The sequence below is a fragment of the Podarcis melisellensis genome (assembly GCF_964234715.1).
Source record: "Podarcis melisellensis genome assembly, chromosome: 10".
Taxonomy (NCBI): domain Eukaryota; kingdom Metazoa; phylum Chordata; class Lepidosauria; order Squamata; family Lacertidae; genus Podarcis; species Podarcis melisellensis.
Window position 1 is genome coordinate 4,316,348 of NC_138542.1, and position 16,785 is coordinate 4,333,132.

Genomic DNA, 16,785 nt, shown 5'->3' on the forward strand with positions numbered 1-16,785 from the left:
CGCTGCACATTGCAGTAACTCCTGAAAACTGTTATTCCCAGCTCTGGCCAATAGAGCCACTTGGAAAGCCCACTGTCCCCTCTCTCAGAACAGATACAAGAAGGAAGAAGATGAGGCAGCAGATTTCTACTAAAACTATGTGAAACTATTTGGCCCAGGATTTGGGGGGGGGGGGAGAGTTAAATTGCATTTTGTGCAGAATAGAGTGCAAATATCTCCCCCTTCAAGACTGATTTGATTTTGGATTTGTGTGTGTATGTGAAATTGTAAGACCTTTTTGAGGACCTGGTTTTTTGAGTTTAGGGTAGCTTCCTTCCTTCCTTCCTTCCTTCCCTCCTTCCTTCCTTCCTTCCCTCCTTCCTTCCTTCTTTCCTTCCTTCTTGGCTGGGCTCAGGCACATAGAAGAAGAAGAAGAGCTTGGATTTGATATCCCGCCTTTCACTCCCCTTCAGGAGTCTCAAAGTGGCTAACATTCTCCTTTTCCCTTCCTCCCCCACAACAAACACTCTGTGAGGTGAGTGGGGCTGAGAGACTTCAGAGAAGTGTGACTGGCCCAAGGTCACCCAGCAGCTGCATGTGGAGGAGCGGGGAATTGAACCCAGTTCACCAGATTACGAGTCCACCGCTCTTAACCACAACACCACACTGGCTCTGTTACTGGAAACAGAATAGGGAATAATGTTACATAATAACATAGCAAAAGTCCATGAGATATTCTTGGGGTGAGAAAAGTGACTGCCATCATGTGATGTCAGTGAGGACAGCCATCACTCCTACCCCCCAAGAGCCACTGGAAGCAAGGTTGGAAGCCGTTGGATCATCATCATCATCATCATCATCACCAGCAACGTTTGTACTTTTCTAGGCTTCTAACAATGAGTAGCAAATAGTATCTGACTTTCATTGTTGGTGGCAATGCAAGATCTCCCTGAACCCGCTAGTGATTTGTTCCCATTTTGAAAGAGGGGAATAGGGAGTGGATTCATGGAAGTTCAGAGGAAAAACCTCAGCATTTGTTGGGGCCAGATGTTGCATTCTGTCTGTCAAGGGCCTGAGAGTCTCCTCAGTCAGACTGAGACTTCTTCCTTCCCAAACAGAGTTGGACATCTTACTAGAGTTTGACTATTTATTCGTCCCATTTTCTGCACAGGGCTTTTGCATTTGATAAGGCTTCCAAACGCTGCCATTGGTTTTCCTTTACTGCCCTAGAAAATGGAGTGAGGAGCAGGGAAGACAACACATTTGACCTGTATGAAAAGAAAGGTAAGTTGCTTATTCGTTAGCCATAATAATAATAATAATAATAATAATTTATTTGTACCCCGCCCATCTGGCTGGGTTTCCCCAGCCACTCTGGGCGGCTTCCAACAGAAATGAAAAATACACTAAAATGTCACATATTAAAAACTTCCCTGAACAGGCTGCCTTCAGATGTCTTCTGAATGTCAGGTAGTTGTCCATCGCCTTGACATCCGGTGGGAGGGCATTCCACAGGGCGGGTGCCACCACCGAGAAGGCCCTCTGCCTGGTTCCCTGCAACTTGGCCTCTCGCAGGGAGGGAACCGCCAGAAGGCCCTCGGAGCTGGACCTCAGTGTCCGGGCAGAACGATGGGGGAGGAGACGCTCCTTCAGATATACTGGACCGAGGCCATTTAGGGCTTTAAAGGTCAGCACCAACACTTTGAATTGTGCTCGGAAACGTACTGGGAGGCAATGTAGGTCTTTCAAGACCGGTGTTATATGGTCTCGGCGGCCACTCCCAGTCACCAGTCTAGCTGCCGCATTCTGGATTAGTTGTAGTTTCCAGGTCACCTTCAAAGGTAGCCCCACGTAGAGCGCATTGCAGTAGTCCAAGCGGGAGATAACCAGAGCATGTACCACTCTGGCAAGACAGTCCGCAGGCAGATAGGGTCTCAGCCTACGTACCAGATGGAGCTGGTAAACAGCTGCCCTGGATACAGATTTGACCTGTGCCTCCATGGACAGCTGTGAGTCCAAAATGACTCCCAGGCTGCGCACCTGGTCCTTCAGGGGCACAGTTACCCCATTCAGGACCAGGGAATCCTCCACACCTGCCCGCCTCCTGTCCCCCGAAAACAGTACTTCTGTCTTGTCAGGATTCAACCTCAATCTGTTAGCCGCCATCCATCCTCCAACCGCTTCCAGACACTCACACAGGACCTTTACCGCCTTCACTGGTTCTGATTTAAAAGAGAGGTAGAGCTGGGTATCATCTGCATACTGATGAACACCCAGCCCAAACCTCCTGATGATCCCTCCCAGCGGCTGCATGTAGATGTTGAAAAGCATGGGGGAGAGGACAGAACCCTGAGGCACCCCACAAGTGAGCGGCCAGGGGTCTGAACACTCATCCCCCACCACCACTTTCTGAACACGGCCCAGGAGGAAGGAGCGGAACCACTGTATGACAGTGCCCCCAGCTCCCAGCCCCCCAAGACGGTCCAGAAGGATGTCATGGTCGATGGTATCAAACGCCGCTGAGAGATCCAGCAGAACTAGGAAACAGCTCTCACCTTTGTCCCTAGCCCGCCGGAGATCATCAACCAGTGCGACCAAGGCAGTTTCAGTCCCATGATGAGGCCTGAATCCCGACTGGAAGGGATCCAAATGGTCCGCTTCTTCCAGGCGTGCCTGGAGTTGTTCAGCAACCACTCGCTCAATCACCTTGCCCAAGAATGGAAGGTTTGAGACTGGGCGATAATTGGCCATCGTGGCCGCATCTAAAGATGGTTTTTTAAGAAGCGGTTTGATAACCGCCTCTTTCAGCGGGTCTGGAAAGGCTCCCTCACGGAGGGAAGCATTCACCACCCCACGAAGCCCATCGCCCAGTCCTTCCTGGCTAGCTTTTATAAGCCAGGATGGGCAAGGATCCAGGAGACAGGTGGTTGGCTTCACTCGTCCAAGCAGCCTGTCCACATCCTCGGAGGTAACAGATTGAAATTGATCCCATGACATTATAGACAAGAAAGCCTGCCTGAGTGAGAGAGTTAGTATAATGTCTCATTGGCTATTGTGAACCCCCTCCTTTTAGTTCTAATACAGAGATGGGAAACCATTTTCATTCCAAGGGTCAGATGGGGAACTGAAAAGAAGAGTTCCAGGAAAAAAAGTCAAGTAAAACTCCTTGTTTAGCTGCAGGATTAAATTAATGAAACTAAACAGAACATTTTCTTATGTCCCAAGAAAGGTTTTTAAGAGTGAATAAATATAGATAAGGCCAAGGACTTGTAAGTGGCCAATGATTTGATGTTGTTTACTTTGAACAGCAGGCTCATTCTCTGAACTATTTTGACTCTCATCTCTTTGCCATTTGGCACTGGGGTGGTGCTGTTTGAGAAACAGAAGCTCAGAGCCCCTCTTGTTGCACAGAATTAGTTGCATAGTTCTTTGGATACTGGCCCAAACATTTAACAAATTATTGTATGGAATTTTAGATTTTTTAAAATTGTACTAGCCATGAACAATTGGCACAAAGCAAGATGAGTTGACCTTTATTATGTGTGAGTATAAAAGTACACTTGCTAAATTTCTATGCATTTTTATTCACTAATAAAATGTGAGATCTTCCATTTATCTGCTTTGTTTTATGATTCATCTCCCACAGACTATGTCAGAAATTGTATCATTGGTAAAGGAGCAAATTATAAGGGAACCATATCAGTCACAAAAAGTGGCATTCGGTGTCAGGCATGGAATTCCACAATACCTCATGAACACAGGTAAGATTGATGAGATCACAAGAACCCAGTCTTACATAACTTCCTCCTGCCAATTTCCTTTCCTTTCATTGATAATAGAAACATAAAATTGTGGAATTGGAAGGGACCCCAAGGGTCATCTAGTCCAACCCCCTGCAATGCAGGAATTTCAAGGAAGAAGAGTCCACCAGCTTCCAAAGGAGACTTTCCCACTGTCAGACAGCTCTTCACATCAGAAAGCTTTTCCTGTTGTTAGTCGGAATCTCCTTTCTTGAAACTTGAATCCATTGGTTTGAGTCCTCCCCTCCGGAGCAGGAGAAAACAAGCTTGCTCCATCTTTTGTGTGACAGCCCTTGAGACATTGAAAGATGACTGTCATATGAACAACTGGGCAGTTGACAGCAAATGCACCTGCAGATCTAAGACTGCTGGTGATCTCTGTAGGGGGTACATATTGGGAAACACAAGTTTGCTGCATTATCATTTTATTTTTAAGGTGTACACTAGAATGATTTCCATATATACATCAGAAAAGCTGAAGTGGTTCTTGAAAAGCGCTGTACGTTGAGACAGCAGCGATGGATGGAGGACAGGGCAGGATGGGGCCCCTCAAAGCAGAGGAAGTGCTTAATTTTCATTAATGATAAATGAAAACTGTGAGAATCTTGAATTTTCTCTCCAAATGTTGAGGTTAATCCATAATTTATTACACTGGGATGGTTAGATTTGTGCTATTGGATGTATGATATTCCAACATATTGTAAGGAGAGAAAACGGAAGTTAAATTGTACTAAATCTGGAATACTTGTATTTGGAGACCATTCACTGAAATATAAACAGACAATGTGAAATAGATCAGGATCATAGATTAATGTTCTTGGGCATTTTCCGTGAAGAATACATATCCTGGGAAATGCATAAAGAATCAAGTATTGCAAAAGCCAGATAAGAGAAGTCTTTTGAAATTCTTTCACATAAAGAGTGGTTTCATGATCATTCCAGCTTTAAAAATATTCATGGCTAAAGTTGGGAGCCCAGTTTGCACGTAACACTAAGTCAAATGATGGCTTAGTGTGAATGAGCTCAGAAAAGAGATTGTGGCTGCTTTGAGGATGAGGAAGGAGTAGAGCGGCCTTATTAGCCCCAGTTTGCTTCCCCATGAGTGGTTACCTCGCCTTGACTGCCACCCGCTTTCCTTTGGAAAAGTCTCTTCTTGTGTCTCTTCTAGGTAGTGGTGGTGAAATCCACACCCACTCATGGCAGGGACACAATTTTACCTCTGCATTGTGCTGAACAAGCCACCGTTTGGCTGAGTGTGTTGTCTGAACCTGGGTTCATGGTTTAGCAGATGTTTCCCTATTTTGGATTTCATTGTATGGGCAAAATATTTTTTTATATAGGCTTCTTAAGGCAGAAAAATTCTGTCCAGTAGATTTTGTTATAAATTTCTGTAATAAAAAGGTTCTGTAGAGTAGATTTCATTGCCATTTTCTGCAAAATAAATAAATAAATAAATAATAAAAAATATCTGGGAATTGTCTAGTTAGTACAATAGAGTTGATGAGCATCACGGTGATCAACTTCAAGCTACTTTTTAGAAGTGTTCTTCCCCTAGAATTGCTCTTTTTGCTTATTTGTGGTGTTTAGATAAAGGTGGGACCCAGTGCACACTTACCTGTGACCTCTACATAATTACCTTTGGTATGTGCATAAGTGCAGGTAAACAACGCTCAATATGTAGACACTGTCAGCACATTTAAGTTTGGGAGCACATTTTTCAGGCAGCACTGAGGCTCCTTTGTTGCCTGCCAAAGGGATGCTTCATGGTGAGCCCTGCCTGCTTGTGACATTCTTTTATGCTTCCAAGTCATGTGCCCATGTAGCACTGGCAAGCAAAAACTGGCCCTTGTGTCCCAGCAGAACTTTGGAAAGCTAGTAGACAGGATTGGATCTCATCCTCCAAAAGTGTAACAAGAATTTTTTTGTTGTTCTATATGAAAGGCTGTATGATAACATATTTAGGGCAATCTGGATTGAATGTTGCTGGCTTGCATTTAATGCTTATCTTTCCCAAGTTTAGGACTTTCTGATGAAAGAGGTGGGGGAGGAAATTTCCATAATACTGCAAAACACAAGGGCATACCATTGTTAAACACACACATGGAATGTAATTCTCTGTCAGAAAAGCTTCCCTGAAGCTGTCCTTAGCAAAGAGGTTATGAAAGATTGATAGCATGGAAGAAGAAATAAGGAAAAATAGGGACTACATGAGAAAGGCACCTCTTCTCTTTACTCCAGAAAAAAGAGATGTTTCTAGCATATGAGCTGCATATGATAGGTCAAAACCAGGTCTTTGAAGTGAGCCTGGAAGTGAATTGGTAACCTGTTCAGCCAAGGCAGAACTGGTGTTATATGTTCATACTGTCCTATTCTAGCCAACAATTGCCGTTAAATGTCCTCAGGTGTATAATATAAATTAATACCATACCTGGCCTGGATGATAAGCATATGTAAAGTAGTAGACTCGGGTGTAAAATTAGGGAGTCTAATTAATAATTGCAGAGGAAGATATTATTTGGCACCGGCAAAACCAACTGATGCAGTTCTAGCTCACAGATGCTCTTTGCTGCTGTTTGCCTGAAAACATTTTTGTTCTCTACTGCTTTACTGTATAGTTTTCAAGTATTATTTTTAACTCGTGCAGGAAAGTCAGCCGGCAGTTAACATTTATTAAATAAATAAATAGGAGTCAGATAAACTAATTATTAAGGTTCGTGACAAAGTTTGCATGCTCTTATACTGTAATGATTGTCATTTTAAAACTAGCTTTTTGCCTTCGAGCTATCGAGGTAAAGATCTACGTGAAAACTACTGCCGCAATCCCCGAGGAGAGGAAGGGGGGCCCTGGTGCTTTACAAGCAGCCCAACGAAGCGTCATGAACCCTGTGACATTCCCCTCTGCTCAGAAGGTAACACCCAGAAGGTCAACCATTAGTTGATTTCAGTTTTGTGCAGAAGCAGAATTAACTTTACAAATATGACACTTCACAAATTTCTGTCTTTTGAGTGCAGCTTAGATTCTGATAATTATTAGACAACGTTTTCTTGACGCTTAAGATTCAAACTTTGTGACAATCTAGGCTGCCTTTTGGAAACTCTTGAAAGTCCTTGGATGTTTTGGCAACAGAAAAACCTCCATTCTTACTTCAGATTTCACATTAGGCAAAAATTGATAAAAACCATAATTAATTTTATAGAAGACCATGTGAATCTAACAGGGGGTTGCTATTTGTTGACATATGCTTTTTTCTGCAGTATTGGAATGAGGTGTTGAGCTCAAGTCACTATCCTAGAAAAGAGTCACTTTTCTGTACTTTCAGCCGAATGCATGACGTGCCATGGCGAAAGCTATAGAGGCCCCATGGACCACACAGAAACTGGCAAGGAATGTCAACGCTGGGACCTTCAGAGACCACACAGGCACCCATTTCGTCCAGAGAAGTAAAAATGCTCTTCATTTATTTTAAGGAAGTACAGATTGTGAATGGAACCTGTCTGTCTTTTTGAGACAGGACTGCTGCAATGTTGCTGTCTGTGGGCTATTGGAATCATTGCAATGCACACCTTTTCCCCTCATGAATTGGATTTCAACCCTTCATACATGCATTTAATTAGTAACTAGAATGATGTTTGTCTTGTCCTTCCAATGAGTTGCCAGGGTAGCTTAAAAATAAGGAAACAAAAAATGCAGAGCACAGAGAAAGGAGAAATAGCAGGATCTAAAGATGGCATGAAAACCTTCAGCAGAGAAGAAACTAACTGAAATGAAAGGGCGTGAGAAAATAAGAATGGCACCCTCAGAATGGCATCAGAATGATAACAATGTATGTGTAAAGTGAGTCTCTCTGAGGATAGCATTCCATAACTGGAGCACCACCCCTAAAAAGGCCCAGATGATGGGGACACCTAAGAAGGGTTGTTGTGAAAGGTCTTGTAGGATGTGAATCTAGGCAATCCTATAGGTCTGCTGCCCCCAAGCTATGAAGCCTTTAAAGGTCAAAACCAGCACTTTGAATGGAAAGCCAGCACTTTTATTTAGGCCCAGAAAAAATAGTTTTATCTGGGTATGTGAATCCTCTATAGCAGACATAGTTTTTCATTGCTTGCTTTTAAAAAGTAGACTGTAGGAATATTGCTACCTGCAACTTGAGTAGATGTTGGAGCTATCACCCAATCCATGAGCGTTCACGTGTCAAGCCCAAACCAATGTCAGTGGTGTTCCATTCATTTGAATGCTAATTGTTTAACATAAACCCTATACAATCTATGATGTATTGAATCATGTACAATCCTCATTAATTTTAATGAACTTTGGACTACAACCATACATAGCATTGGAAATTGTTAAACTTCATATTGATTGAGTAGTAGAGTAACTCACTTTTATGTTTGCTCATAAAAGCTTCTAATTAAAAGCATGAGGTAATTTTAATAGCATAACTAGGGTTTAATGAACGAGAGAGTGAAAGAAGAGAGACCATGCACACACAGGTACAGATATCTCTAAAAAACCCCAACCAACTTTAAATAGCTTGTTATCAAAGTGACTTAAATAATTGAAAATATTTATGAGCTTAATCTTTACGGTCCTCCATAAATCTCTACCAGAATACTTAACCTTTAAGCTTCTCAGATTTTTGTTCCTTTGCCTATTAAAGCTATAAATGTTTTGTGTTTGTTTTGCTAATATTTGATAGTGATCTAATATTAATCTTCCATCCCCACCCCACAGACAAAAAAAACATTGGCTGAAGGCAATGTTCGTTGCTGTGAGTTTTGGTTTTGGACAGTTACTTAAGTTGTTGCAGTATTTACTTCATGTCAAAAACGTGAATCTGAGCCAATGCAAGGACACAGCAGACTAAAAAGGTTTTGTTCTTATAGGCTGTTATCCAAGCATACAGTGTGATCTGTACTTTAGAGCCCTTCAAAAGGAGCTGATAGAGTAATTTAGGCCATGCAGAATGGTCCTGGGGGGGTGTATCTACACTGTAGATGTAAACTAGTTTAATAGTTATTCTTTCTCTTCAGTAAACACTTGGAACAGTAGATCTGTGAGGGGGACTTAGAATCCTTAATGGAAAAAATACATATAATAATAATAATAATAATAATAATAATAATAATAATAATAATAATAATAGGTGAATAATATTCTGTTAAAGCCATGGCAGTTAAATTGGTATACATCAAACTTTAATTTGCAGTGTAGGTATGTCCTATGGTGTAGAATATATATTTGCATTGATATGAATTGCATAAGAAAATTCTTTGCCTCTGAATGTTGAGGTCACACCCACACCATACATTTGAAGCGCTATTATTCCACTTTCACAGACATGGAGAATTCTGGGAGTTATAGCTCTGTGAGGTCAGCATCCTTAGCAAAGTATAGTTGCCAGGATCTTCTATGGCTGTTAAAGTGGTAAAGTAGTGCTTAAATACAGTATATGGAGAGCAGTTGACTTATCTAGTAACGGTAAAGGGACCCCTGACCATTAGGTCCAGTCATGACTGACTCTGGGGTTGTGGCGCTCATCTCACTTTACTGGCCGAGGGAGCCGGCGTACAGCTTCTGGGTCATGTGGCCAGCATGACTAAGCTGCTTCTGGCGAACCAGAGCAGCGCGTGGAAACGCCGTTTACCTTCCCGTCGGAGCGGTACCTATTTATCTACTTGCACTTTGACATGCTTTTGAATTGCTAGGTTGGCAGGATCAGGGACCGAGCAATGGGAGCTCACCCTGTCGCAGGGATTCGAACCGCTGACCTTCTGATCAGCAAGTCCTAGGCTCTGTGGTTTAACCCACAGCGCCACCAGCGTCCTGGTTGACTTATCTACAGGCTACTTAATTCTGCTGTCTTTTAACTGGAGTCCAGTAGATAGGATTTCATAAACTGTAGCTCACGTTGGAATTGACTTTTAATCATAAGAATTACTTTTAACCAGCTTGCGTTTACGAACATTGTTCTTGCTTCCATTGCAATGAGCTGTGTGATCATATGGCTGGAAATAAGGGAATTGGTATTAGATTCCATGTCCTCCTTCCATAGACATTGTTTGTGACCTTAGAATGGTCATTAACTCATTTTGCGCTCCACTTGCATAACAAGTGATATTTTTTTCACTGTAATCTACTTGGAAACCAGTTGCTAACAGTATTGGAACACTTGTTCATTAACTACAGGAACGGTGGCCTGCAACCGGCTCCACATTTTATCTCATGCCTGATTCCTGAATCAGGCAGAAATTGTTTGCTAGGTGTAGGTGATGGTGTAAATAACATATCTTAATGAAAATGCATGATGTGGTGTATTTACATGGCGGGCTTTCGATACTGCTGCTGTGCGTGACTGTGAAAAGTCTTACTTCTTTACCACTGTCATTAGCAGCTAACTTGAACTGAGTTGCAGAGCTTCCCCATTTTTAGCTGATAATGAAAATTTGTATATCACATTGGATCACAGCGGTTCTCAACCTGTGGGTCCCCAGATGTTGTTGGACTACAACTCCCATCATCCCTGAGCTCTGGCCTTGCTAGCTAGGGGTGATGGGAGGTGTAGTTCAATAACATCTGGGGACCCACAGGTTGAGAAAGGCTGGATTAGGCTCAGTTCTCTTGATTTTTGTAAGATTTTGAAATGTTATGCTGTTTTTGTGATGTTTGAATTTTATATGTGGCTTGTAAACCACTTTGGGACAGATTTTTCTTGAAAAGCAGCTTATATACCGTATTTTTCATCCTATAGGGTGCACCGGCCCATAGGACACACCTCGTTTTTTTGGGGGGGAAATGAATAAAAAATATAATCCCCCCCCCAGCCGCGGCTGCCGCCCCAAGCCTTGCACACGCCTGCCCGAAGCACGGGGAGCCCTCCGGAGGGCTCTGCGTGCTTCAGGTGGCAGGCTGCCGCCCCAAGCCTCGCGCGCCCTGCGGGACCTCCCACCAGGTGCATAAGGCTTGCAGACACTCGCCCGAAGCACGGGGAGCCCTCCGGAGAGCTCCCTGTGCTTCGGGCAACAGGCTGTCGCCTCAAGCCTTGCGCGCTCGGCAGGACCTCCCACCAGGCGCGCAAGGCTTGCGGACACTCGCTGGGGCTGCAGGCTGCTGCCCGCAAGCCTTGTGAGCCCACGGGAACTCTCGCCGGGCTTGCAAGGCTTGCGGATAGCTTCCTGAAGCCTGGAGAGTGAGAGGGGTCGGTGCACACCGATGCCTCTCGCTCTCCAGGCTTCAGCGAAAGCCTGCATTCGCCCCATAGGATGCACACATATTACCCCTTCATTTTTGGAGGGGAAAAAGTGCGTCCTATGGGGCAAAAAATAATTAATAAACAGGTGGCCACAAGGAAGTGTGCAACATGATAATATCACATAACACATTTCCCTTGTGACAGGAAAGAGGAAGGGCACTTGGCCTGGACCAGCCTTGTATGTTTGTTCTTTGTGATAGTTCTAAATTCGGGGTCCTGTCCATGATGTTTTTTTATCAAGTGATAACCTAGCAGTTCAGAAGCACATCAAAGTGCAAGTAGATAAATAGGTACTGCTCTGGTGGGAAGGCCAACGGCATCTCCATGCACTGCTTTGGTTTCGCCAGAAGCGGGTTAGTCATGACCACATGACCCAGAAAAACTATGTGTGGACAAATGTCGGCTCCCTCGGACAGTAAAGCAAGATGAGTGCAGCAACCCCAGAGTCGTTCACTACTGGACTTAATTGTCAGGGGTCCTTTACCTTTAGGTTATGGGGATCTAAGCTTCTCTTTCCTTCAGGTGTACAGGGTTGAGGTTGTTTAGGGTTTTAAAGGTCAGCACCAACATTTGAATTGTGCTTGAAATGTGCTGGGAACCAATGTAGGTCTTTCAGGACCAGTATTATGTGGTCCCAGTGGTTGCTCCCAGTCACCTGTCTAGCTTCCGCATTCTGGATTAGTTGGGTATTAGTTACCCAAACCCTCTTATGGTCTCTCCCAGCGGCTTCATATAGATGTTGAAAAACATGGGGGAGAGGACCGAGCCCTGAGGTACCCCACACGTGAGTGCACAGGGGTCTGAACACTCATCCCCCCCCCCACTTTCTGGAGACGGACCAGGAGGAAGGAGCCAAACCACTGCATAACAGTGCCCCCAGCTCCCAACCCACCTAGACGGTCCAGAAGGATGCCATGGTCAAGTGATGAGAAGACTAATTCATTGCTATACTACACACCCAAAAGATTGGATATTATGTTGGCATATTGATTTTATCAGACTGAGAGCAAAATTCACAGGGAAAGGTCTGGAAAGCAGGCTTTTGAGAGCATTGCAGCCCTTGGAAAATGTCTCTGTCAGCCCACCTGGCTTGTGCATTGCAGGTGGGAACTCCAAGTGCATTGATGGAGTCACCAGGATTGAAGACCTACATGAGTGTATGTAACACCCAGTCAGACCTGAGGACTCTCATTCAGACTGCTGCTTGTATTGATACAAATTTCTGTACAGTACTAGCAAAAGGAAGCTGAAACTGGGAGGTGAATCAACAACAGAGGAGCAGAAAAGAAGCCAGTTACTGCACATTGGGTCTTGATAGTGGTGATGGGAGTTCAAGAGTTTTCTAAAGCAATAAACCACAGGCTTCCTACATTTCTCTACCTTCATTCTGCAACTGATAAATTTAAAGAGTAGAATTTAGCATAGTTCTGCCTGCTCCCTGCTGACTAGAAAGGCTGTGCTAACAGCCAGCGGGTCTGGAGAAATCAGGCTTAGAAGTAATTGTGCCATTGCTTTTTAACAGTATTGGGGAACCCCAAACCACCCCATTGAGTGTGTGTTGTGGGAAGACACAGTATAGCAGCAGATCAACCACATGTCATTGTTTTGTAGCTCTAGGCCACTACAGCTTAATTGTAAACAATTGACATACAGCACAGGATCCTATAGAGTTGCTATAAATAGCAAAATGTCAATACGATGAAATTAGGGACCCCCGTTTTTTAAAAAAATCAAAACTCTGCAAAGTAATGAGTTGCATAAGATTCTGTTGTCCTTCTGGAACATCTTTTGCATAAACTCTTATTAAAACAACAAAAACAAAAGCCAACAGGAACTTGAGTATGTGAAACTGGGAGACTGCAACTACCTATTTAAAATCTCAGGGTTTCCTCTGACCTTTGGCCCCCAGCCCACCAAAAACATGCCCAGTCTTAACTCTTGCTATGGCATTGTCAGTACTTCTAATATAACTTTCTTATTTCAGCTCTGGGTATGTCTTAGTTGGATACAACCTAGATTCATTTCCACAGATATTTGGTGTTATAGTGGTAGAGGTTTCATCAGTACATGGCGTTTTTTGATTGACCAAGACCAATGTTTTCAGTTCTGTCTGCAATTCTTCTCTGAAATGGCAACTCCAGGGAATGTAAACAAAAGCACATGCTGTGTAGTCTAATAAAATAATTCACGTAGATGATAGTGAAATTGCCTTTAAATGTTTCCCCTGGAGGTCCAGAGCTTGGGATATGCAGCTTGGCCTTGATTAACAGCATACGTTTTAAATTTCAGTCACTAAATGGAAGTGTCAATTATACTTGCATTACTAACTTATTACAGTGGCCACCTAAATAGCAGGTTAAGTTGTAAAGTAAGGGGGAAGCATGAAATTAATGACCCATTAAAGCCGAGAAATGCCTGGGAAGATCCTTTCTATCTATTGTTAATCACAATTGCCTGGAATCCAGAAATAACAAGCACTGATGGAGAGCGTTAAATGTAATTGGAGAGAGAGAGAGAGAGAGTCAGAAGGAGAGAGAGAAAAGAGAGAAGAAATTTTACTACCTTTTAGAAAGCTGCTACTCTGTTACAGCTAGACCTTGTCTAGATTTACTCAGAGGCTGAGTCCAAGTATCAAGTAAGCACCAAAATAAATTTTGATGATATGCAAAGTAGCAGAGTAGCTTACAGCTAGGAAGCTAAATAACTCTTCCAGGTGATTGACAGCTTCTTTGTAAAGACTATACAGTGTCCAGACTTTTAATATTCAAAAGAACTTTATTTTCATAGCCATAAACATAAACATAAAGGTTTTTACTTTATTATACATACCATGTATAATAAATGTAATATAAACAATTATTTCTCAAAGAATAAGCAAATGCTATTCATTCAAGAAACTGACAGTTGTCTCAATTACCCCCTTCACTTCTTTCAGTAATTCCAGGACAAAGGGTATGGAAATAATTAAAAGGAGAAAAAAATATTGACAAGATAAAGGAGGGCAGAGGAAAACTGCATTTTTCCTCCTTGCAGTGCTGGAAATGAGGGCATGGCCTCAGAATAAGCAGACTTCTAAAAATAGAGCTATCATTAGCACAAAGTTTATTGAAAATAGCTTCCAGTTTGAACCCAGGACTGTTGAACCCATTTCCTTAATGAGTCTGGCATGCCAGGAAGTGTTTATATTGTCCACATTTAATTGGGCCATTTGAAGATAGGGAGTAAAGGTATCGTGTCAAGCCAGACACTAATGGGAGGTTGCCCAATTAGCAGAGTGACCCTGTTGGATGCCCTGCAGCATATCAAAACTGTTCTCCTCCAGATATTACAGCTGCTGACTGCTTTTTGATGGCAACTCCTCCTCCCACATCTGTAGGTATTTGGCACCCCACATGTTAGGGTTCCTGTTTGCCCCAACTGCCTCAGAACCCTCTCAGGCTGGAGGTCATTTGGGCTGCATCTTGTGTGCCTGTGTAGCCTTGCCAGGCTGACTTGGTTGACGTGCTTGTCGGTGTGCTTTGCAGATATCCTGACAAAGGGCTTGATGATAATTACTGCCGCAATCCAGATAATAAGCCGAGGCCGTGGTGCTACACTCTTGACCCAAACACCCCCTGGGAGTTTTGCACAATTAAAACATGTGGTGAGTTTAATGCAAATGTTTATTGTGACTTTCCCTTTTCCTTAATCTAGGCTATCTGAGATTGTCTCTTCACTGCGTGGCAACCCTGTTATATTTTCTGTAGGCTTCAGTCCTGTTGCTTATAACAAGGATCCCCTGCATTGTTTGGTCGTTCCCCTGTTCTCTTGCCTAATATGCTCTTCCCAGCCCTCTTGGTGCATTTTATGTGTAAAAGCCTCCTTATGCAATTTCTGGGGCGTGGGTGCTACATTTCTGGCCTTGCCCTCAGATCACACAGGCTCCATCAATCCCTCTCCACATGCATAAATTTCCCTGGAAGCTGCAGGCCTAATAATACAATTAGTCTTGAAAGCAGATTTTAAGGGTAACAGCTCAGAATTTATGAGACAGAGTTTGCCTGGGCACAAGCAAAGGTGCATGTACCCGATCTTGCTAGAAAATGCCCAAGCATCCTCTGAAGCATTGTATTGAAGGGTGTAGTGGTAGACAATATCTATCTTCCCTCTAAGCACACTCTGAAGCTCCTGTGTTGCCCCAGAGTTCTTGAAAACCCAGTTTAAAAACAACTATATTAGATCAATCCTGCTGCAGGTCTCCTGAGGTCAGAGTTCTTATTGGTGTGGGAAAAGATAAGAGATCCGCTTCAGCATACATCTAGCAAATCCTTTATCTTTCCCTGCAATCCACTTAAGCAATGCAATATGTATGAGACCTTGCTATTTAAGGTAACAAATAATATCTCAGAAGTGGCTGTCTAGCAGTTTTTACTTTTATGTTAGCAATTAGCATACTAAAAAGTGCTGAAAAATCTCTCCTGAGAATACAAACATCTGGTGCATTTATTGCTGTCTGGACTTCATGCTACCTGAATGTTTGACGTCCAAACTAAACTGATCAAAGACCCGATCTTGCTTAGACTTGGCATGTTCCAAACATTTTGAGGCTGCTTCTCTCTTCCGCGAGCCTGAAAATGCTAAAGAGCATTTTACCTTTTCTTGGAGTGGCAATCTATTTGCTCATGAATCTCATATAGGAAAACCAGTTTTCTAGTATTATAAATAAATAGTTTGAACGACAGGTTTAGGTTTATTAAATTTATATATTGCTGCCCACAACAAAAAGTTCCAAAGTGATTTAAAATGAGAATAAAAATACAATAATAAAAACAGATAAACACAGTGAGGATAAAAACATCCAATCACTGGTGCTGCCTGAATGCCTGGGGAAACAAAAATGTCTTTGCGTGTCGAGGTCCCCAGGTCCACCCCAATAACTCACACATCACACAGAATTTTTGTTTAAGGTTTTTGGCATAATTTTGGCCACAACTTTATTAAAATACAAATTTGTGAGTGGTTGCTTAGGCATTGGTTGCGACTATCTGCCCCCACCATGGGGGACAGACTGACATTCCGCACGATGCGAAAGTCAGAATGGGGGAATACACTTGGGGGTTACGCGGAGCAGGGAACCTGCCCTCACCGCAAATGCAACCAGGAGCTCATTGCTATGGCCCGAGCCCCCTTGACAGAGTGGACAAGCAATAGTTAGCCCCCGATTCCTTTAACGGAATCCCTTGCAGCAGCAGCATTAGAGGGGCAGGCACAGCCAATCCATGCCCCTCAACCAACCAAACCATAAACCAATGCCTAACCGCAACCTTACAAGTTGTGACGATTTAATACGCAGTAGACAAAAACCAAATGGCCCCAGCCAATCAGCCAGATGGACAAAATTCCTACCAGGCCCCCGCTCCAAAGCAGACGACCCCATGACAGGCATAGCAAGGTCAAAGCGAACAACCCTATTCTAGGGAGGGAGGGACGGGCAATCCGCTGCACGGGCGAAAAGAGGAAACCCTGGCCTCGTGCAAGGAGTTTTAGCATTTCTGGCTGTCAATCAATAAATGGCAACATTAATTTCTTCCCAACAACAAGGGAAGCCCCAATCACTTCAGTGGCCAATGATCAGTTAGCCCGCCCCCAACTTTGGAGTGTCCTGGCGGCCCCCACCGCAACACGTGCTCTCCATGAAGGAGAACACGCTTTGTGGTGCCTGGAACATTAACAAAGTTGACACCAGGTGGGCTTCCCTGGGGAGATGACCTGCATGC

The 16,785-nt window shown here is 43.4% G+C and overlaps 1 protein-coding gene across 4 annotated transcripts in view; it reads left to right on the forward strand.

Annotated features, from left to right (window-relative positions):
* HGF (hepatocyte growth factor) overlaps window positions 1–16,785 on the forward strand; it is a 59,267-nt gene that overhangs the window by 16,169 nt on the left and 26,313 nt on the right. For all 4 annotated transcript variants that reach the window (XM_081927721.1, XM_081927720.1, XM_081927722.1 and 1 more), the window contains exons 3-7: window positions 1,151–1,263; window positions 3,626–3,740; window positions 6,546–6,688; window positions 7,100–7,220; window positions 14,554–14,672. In XM_081927721.1, coding sequence (XP_081783847.1) covers window positions 1,151–1,263; window positions 3,626–3,740; window positions 6,546–6,688; window positions 7,100–7,220; window positions 14,554–14,672 — 611 coding nt within the window. The remainder of the gene's footprint in view (window positions 1–1,150; window positions 1,264–3,625; window positions 3,741–6,545; window positions 6,689–7,099; window positions 7,221–14,553; window positions 14,673–16,785) is intronic.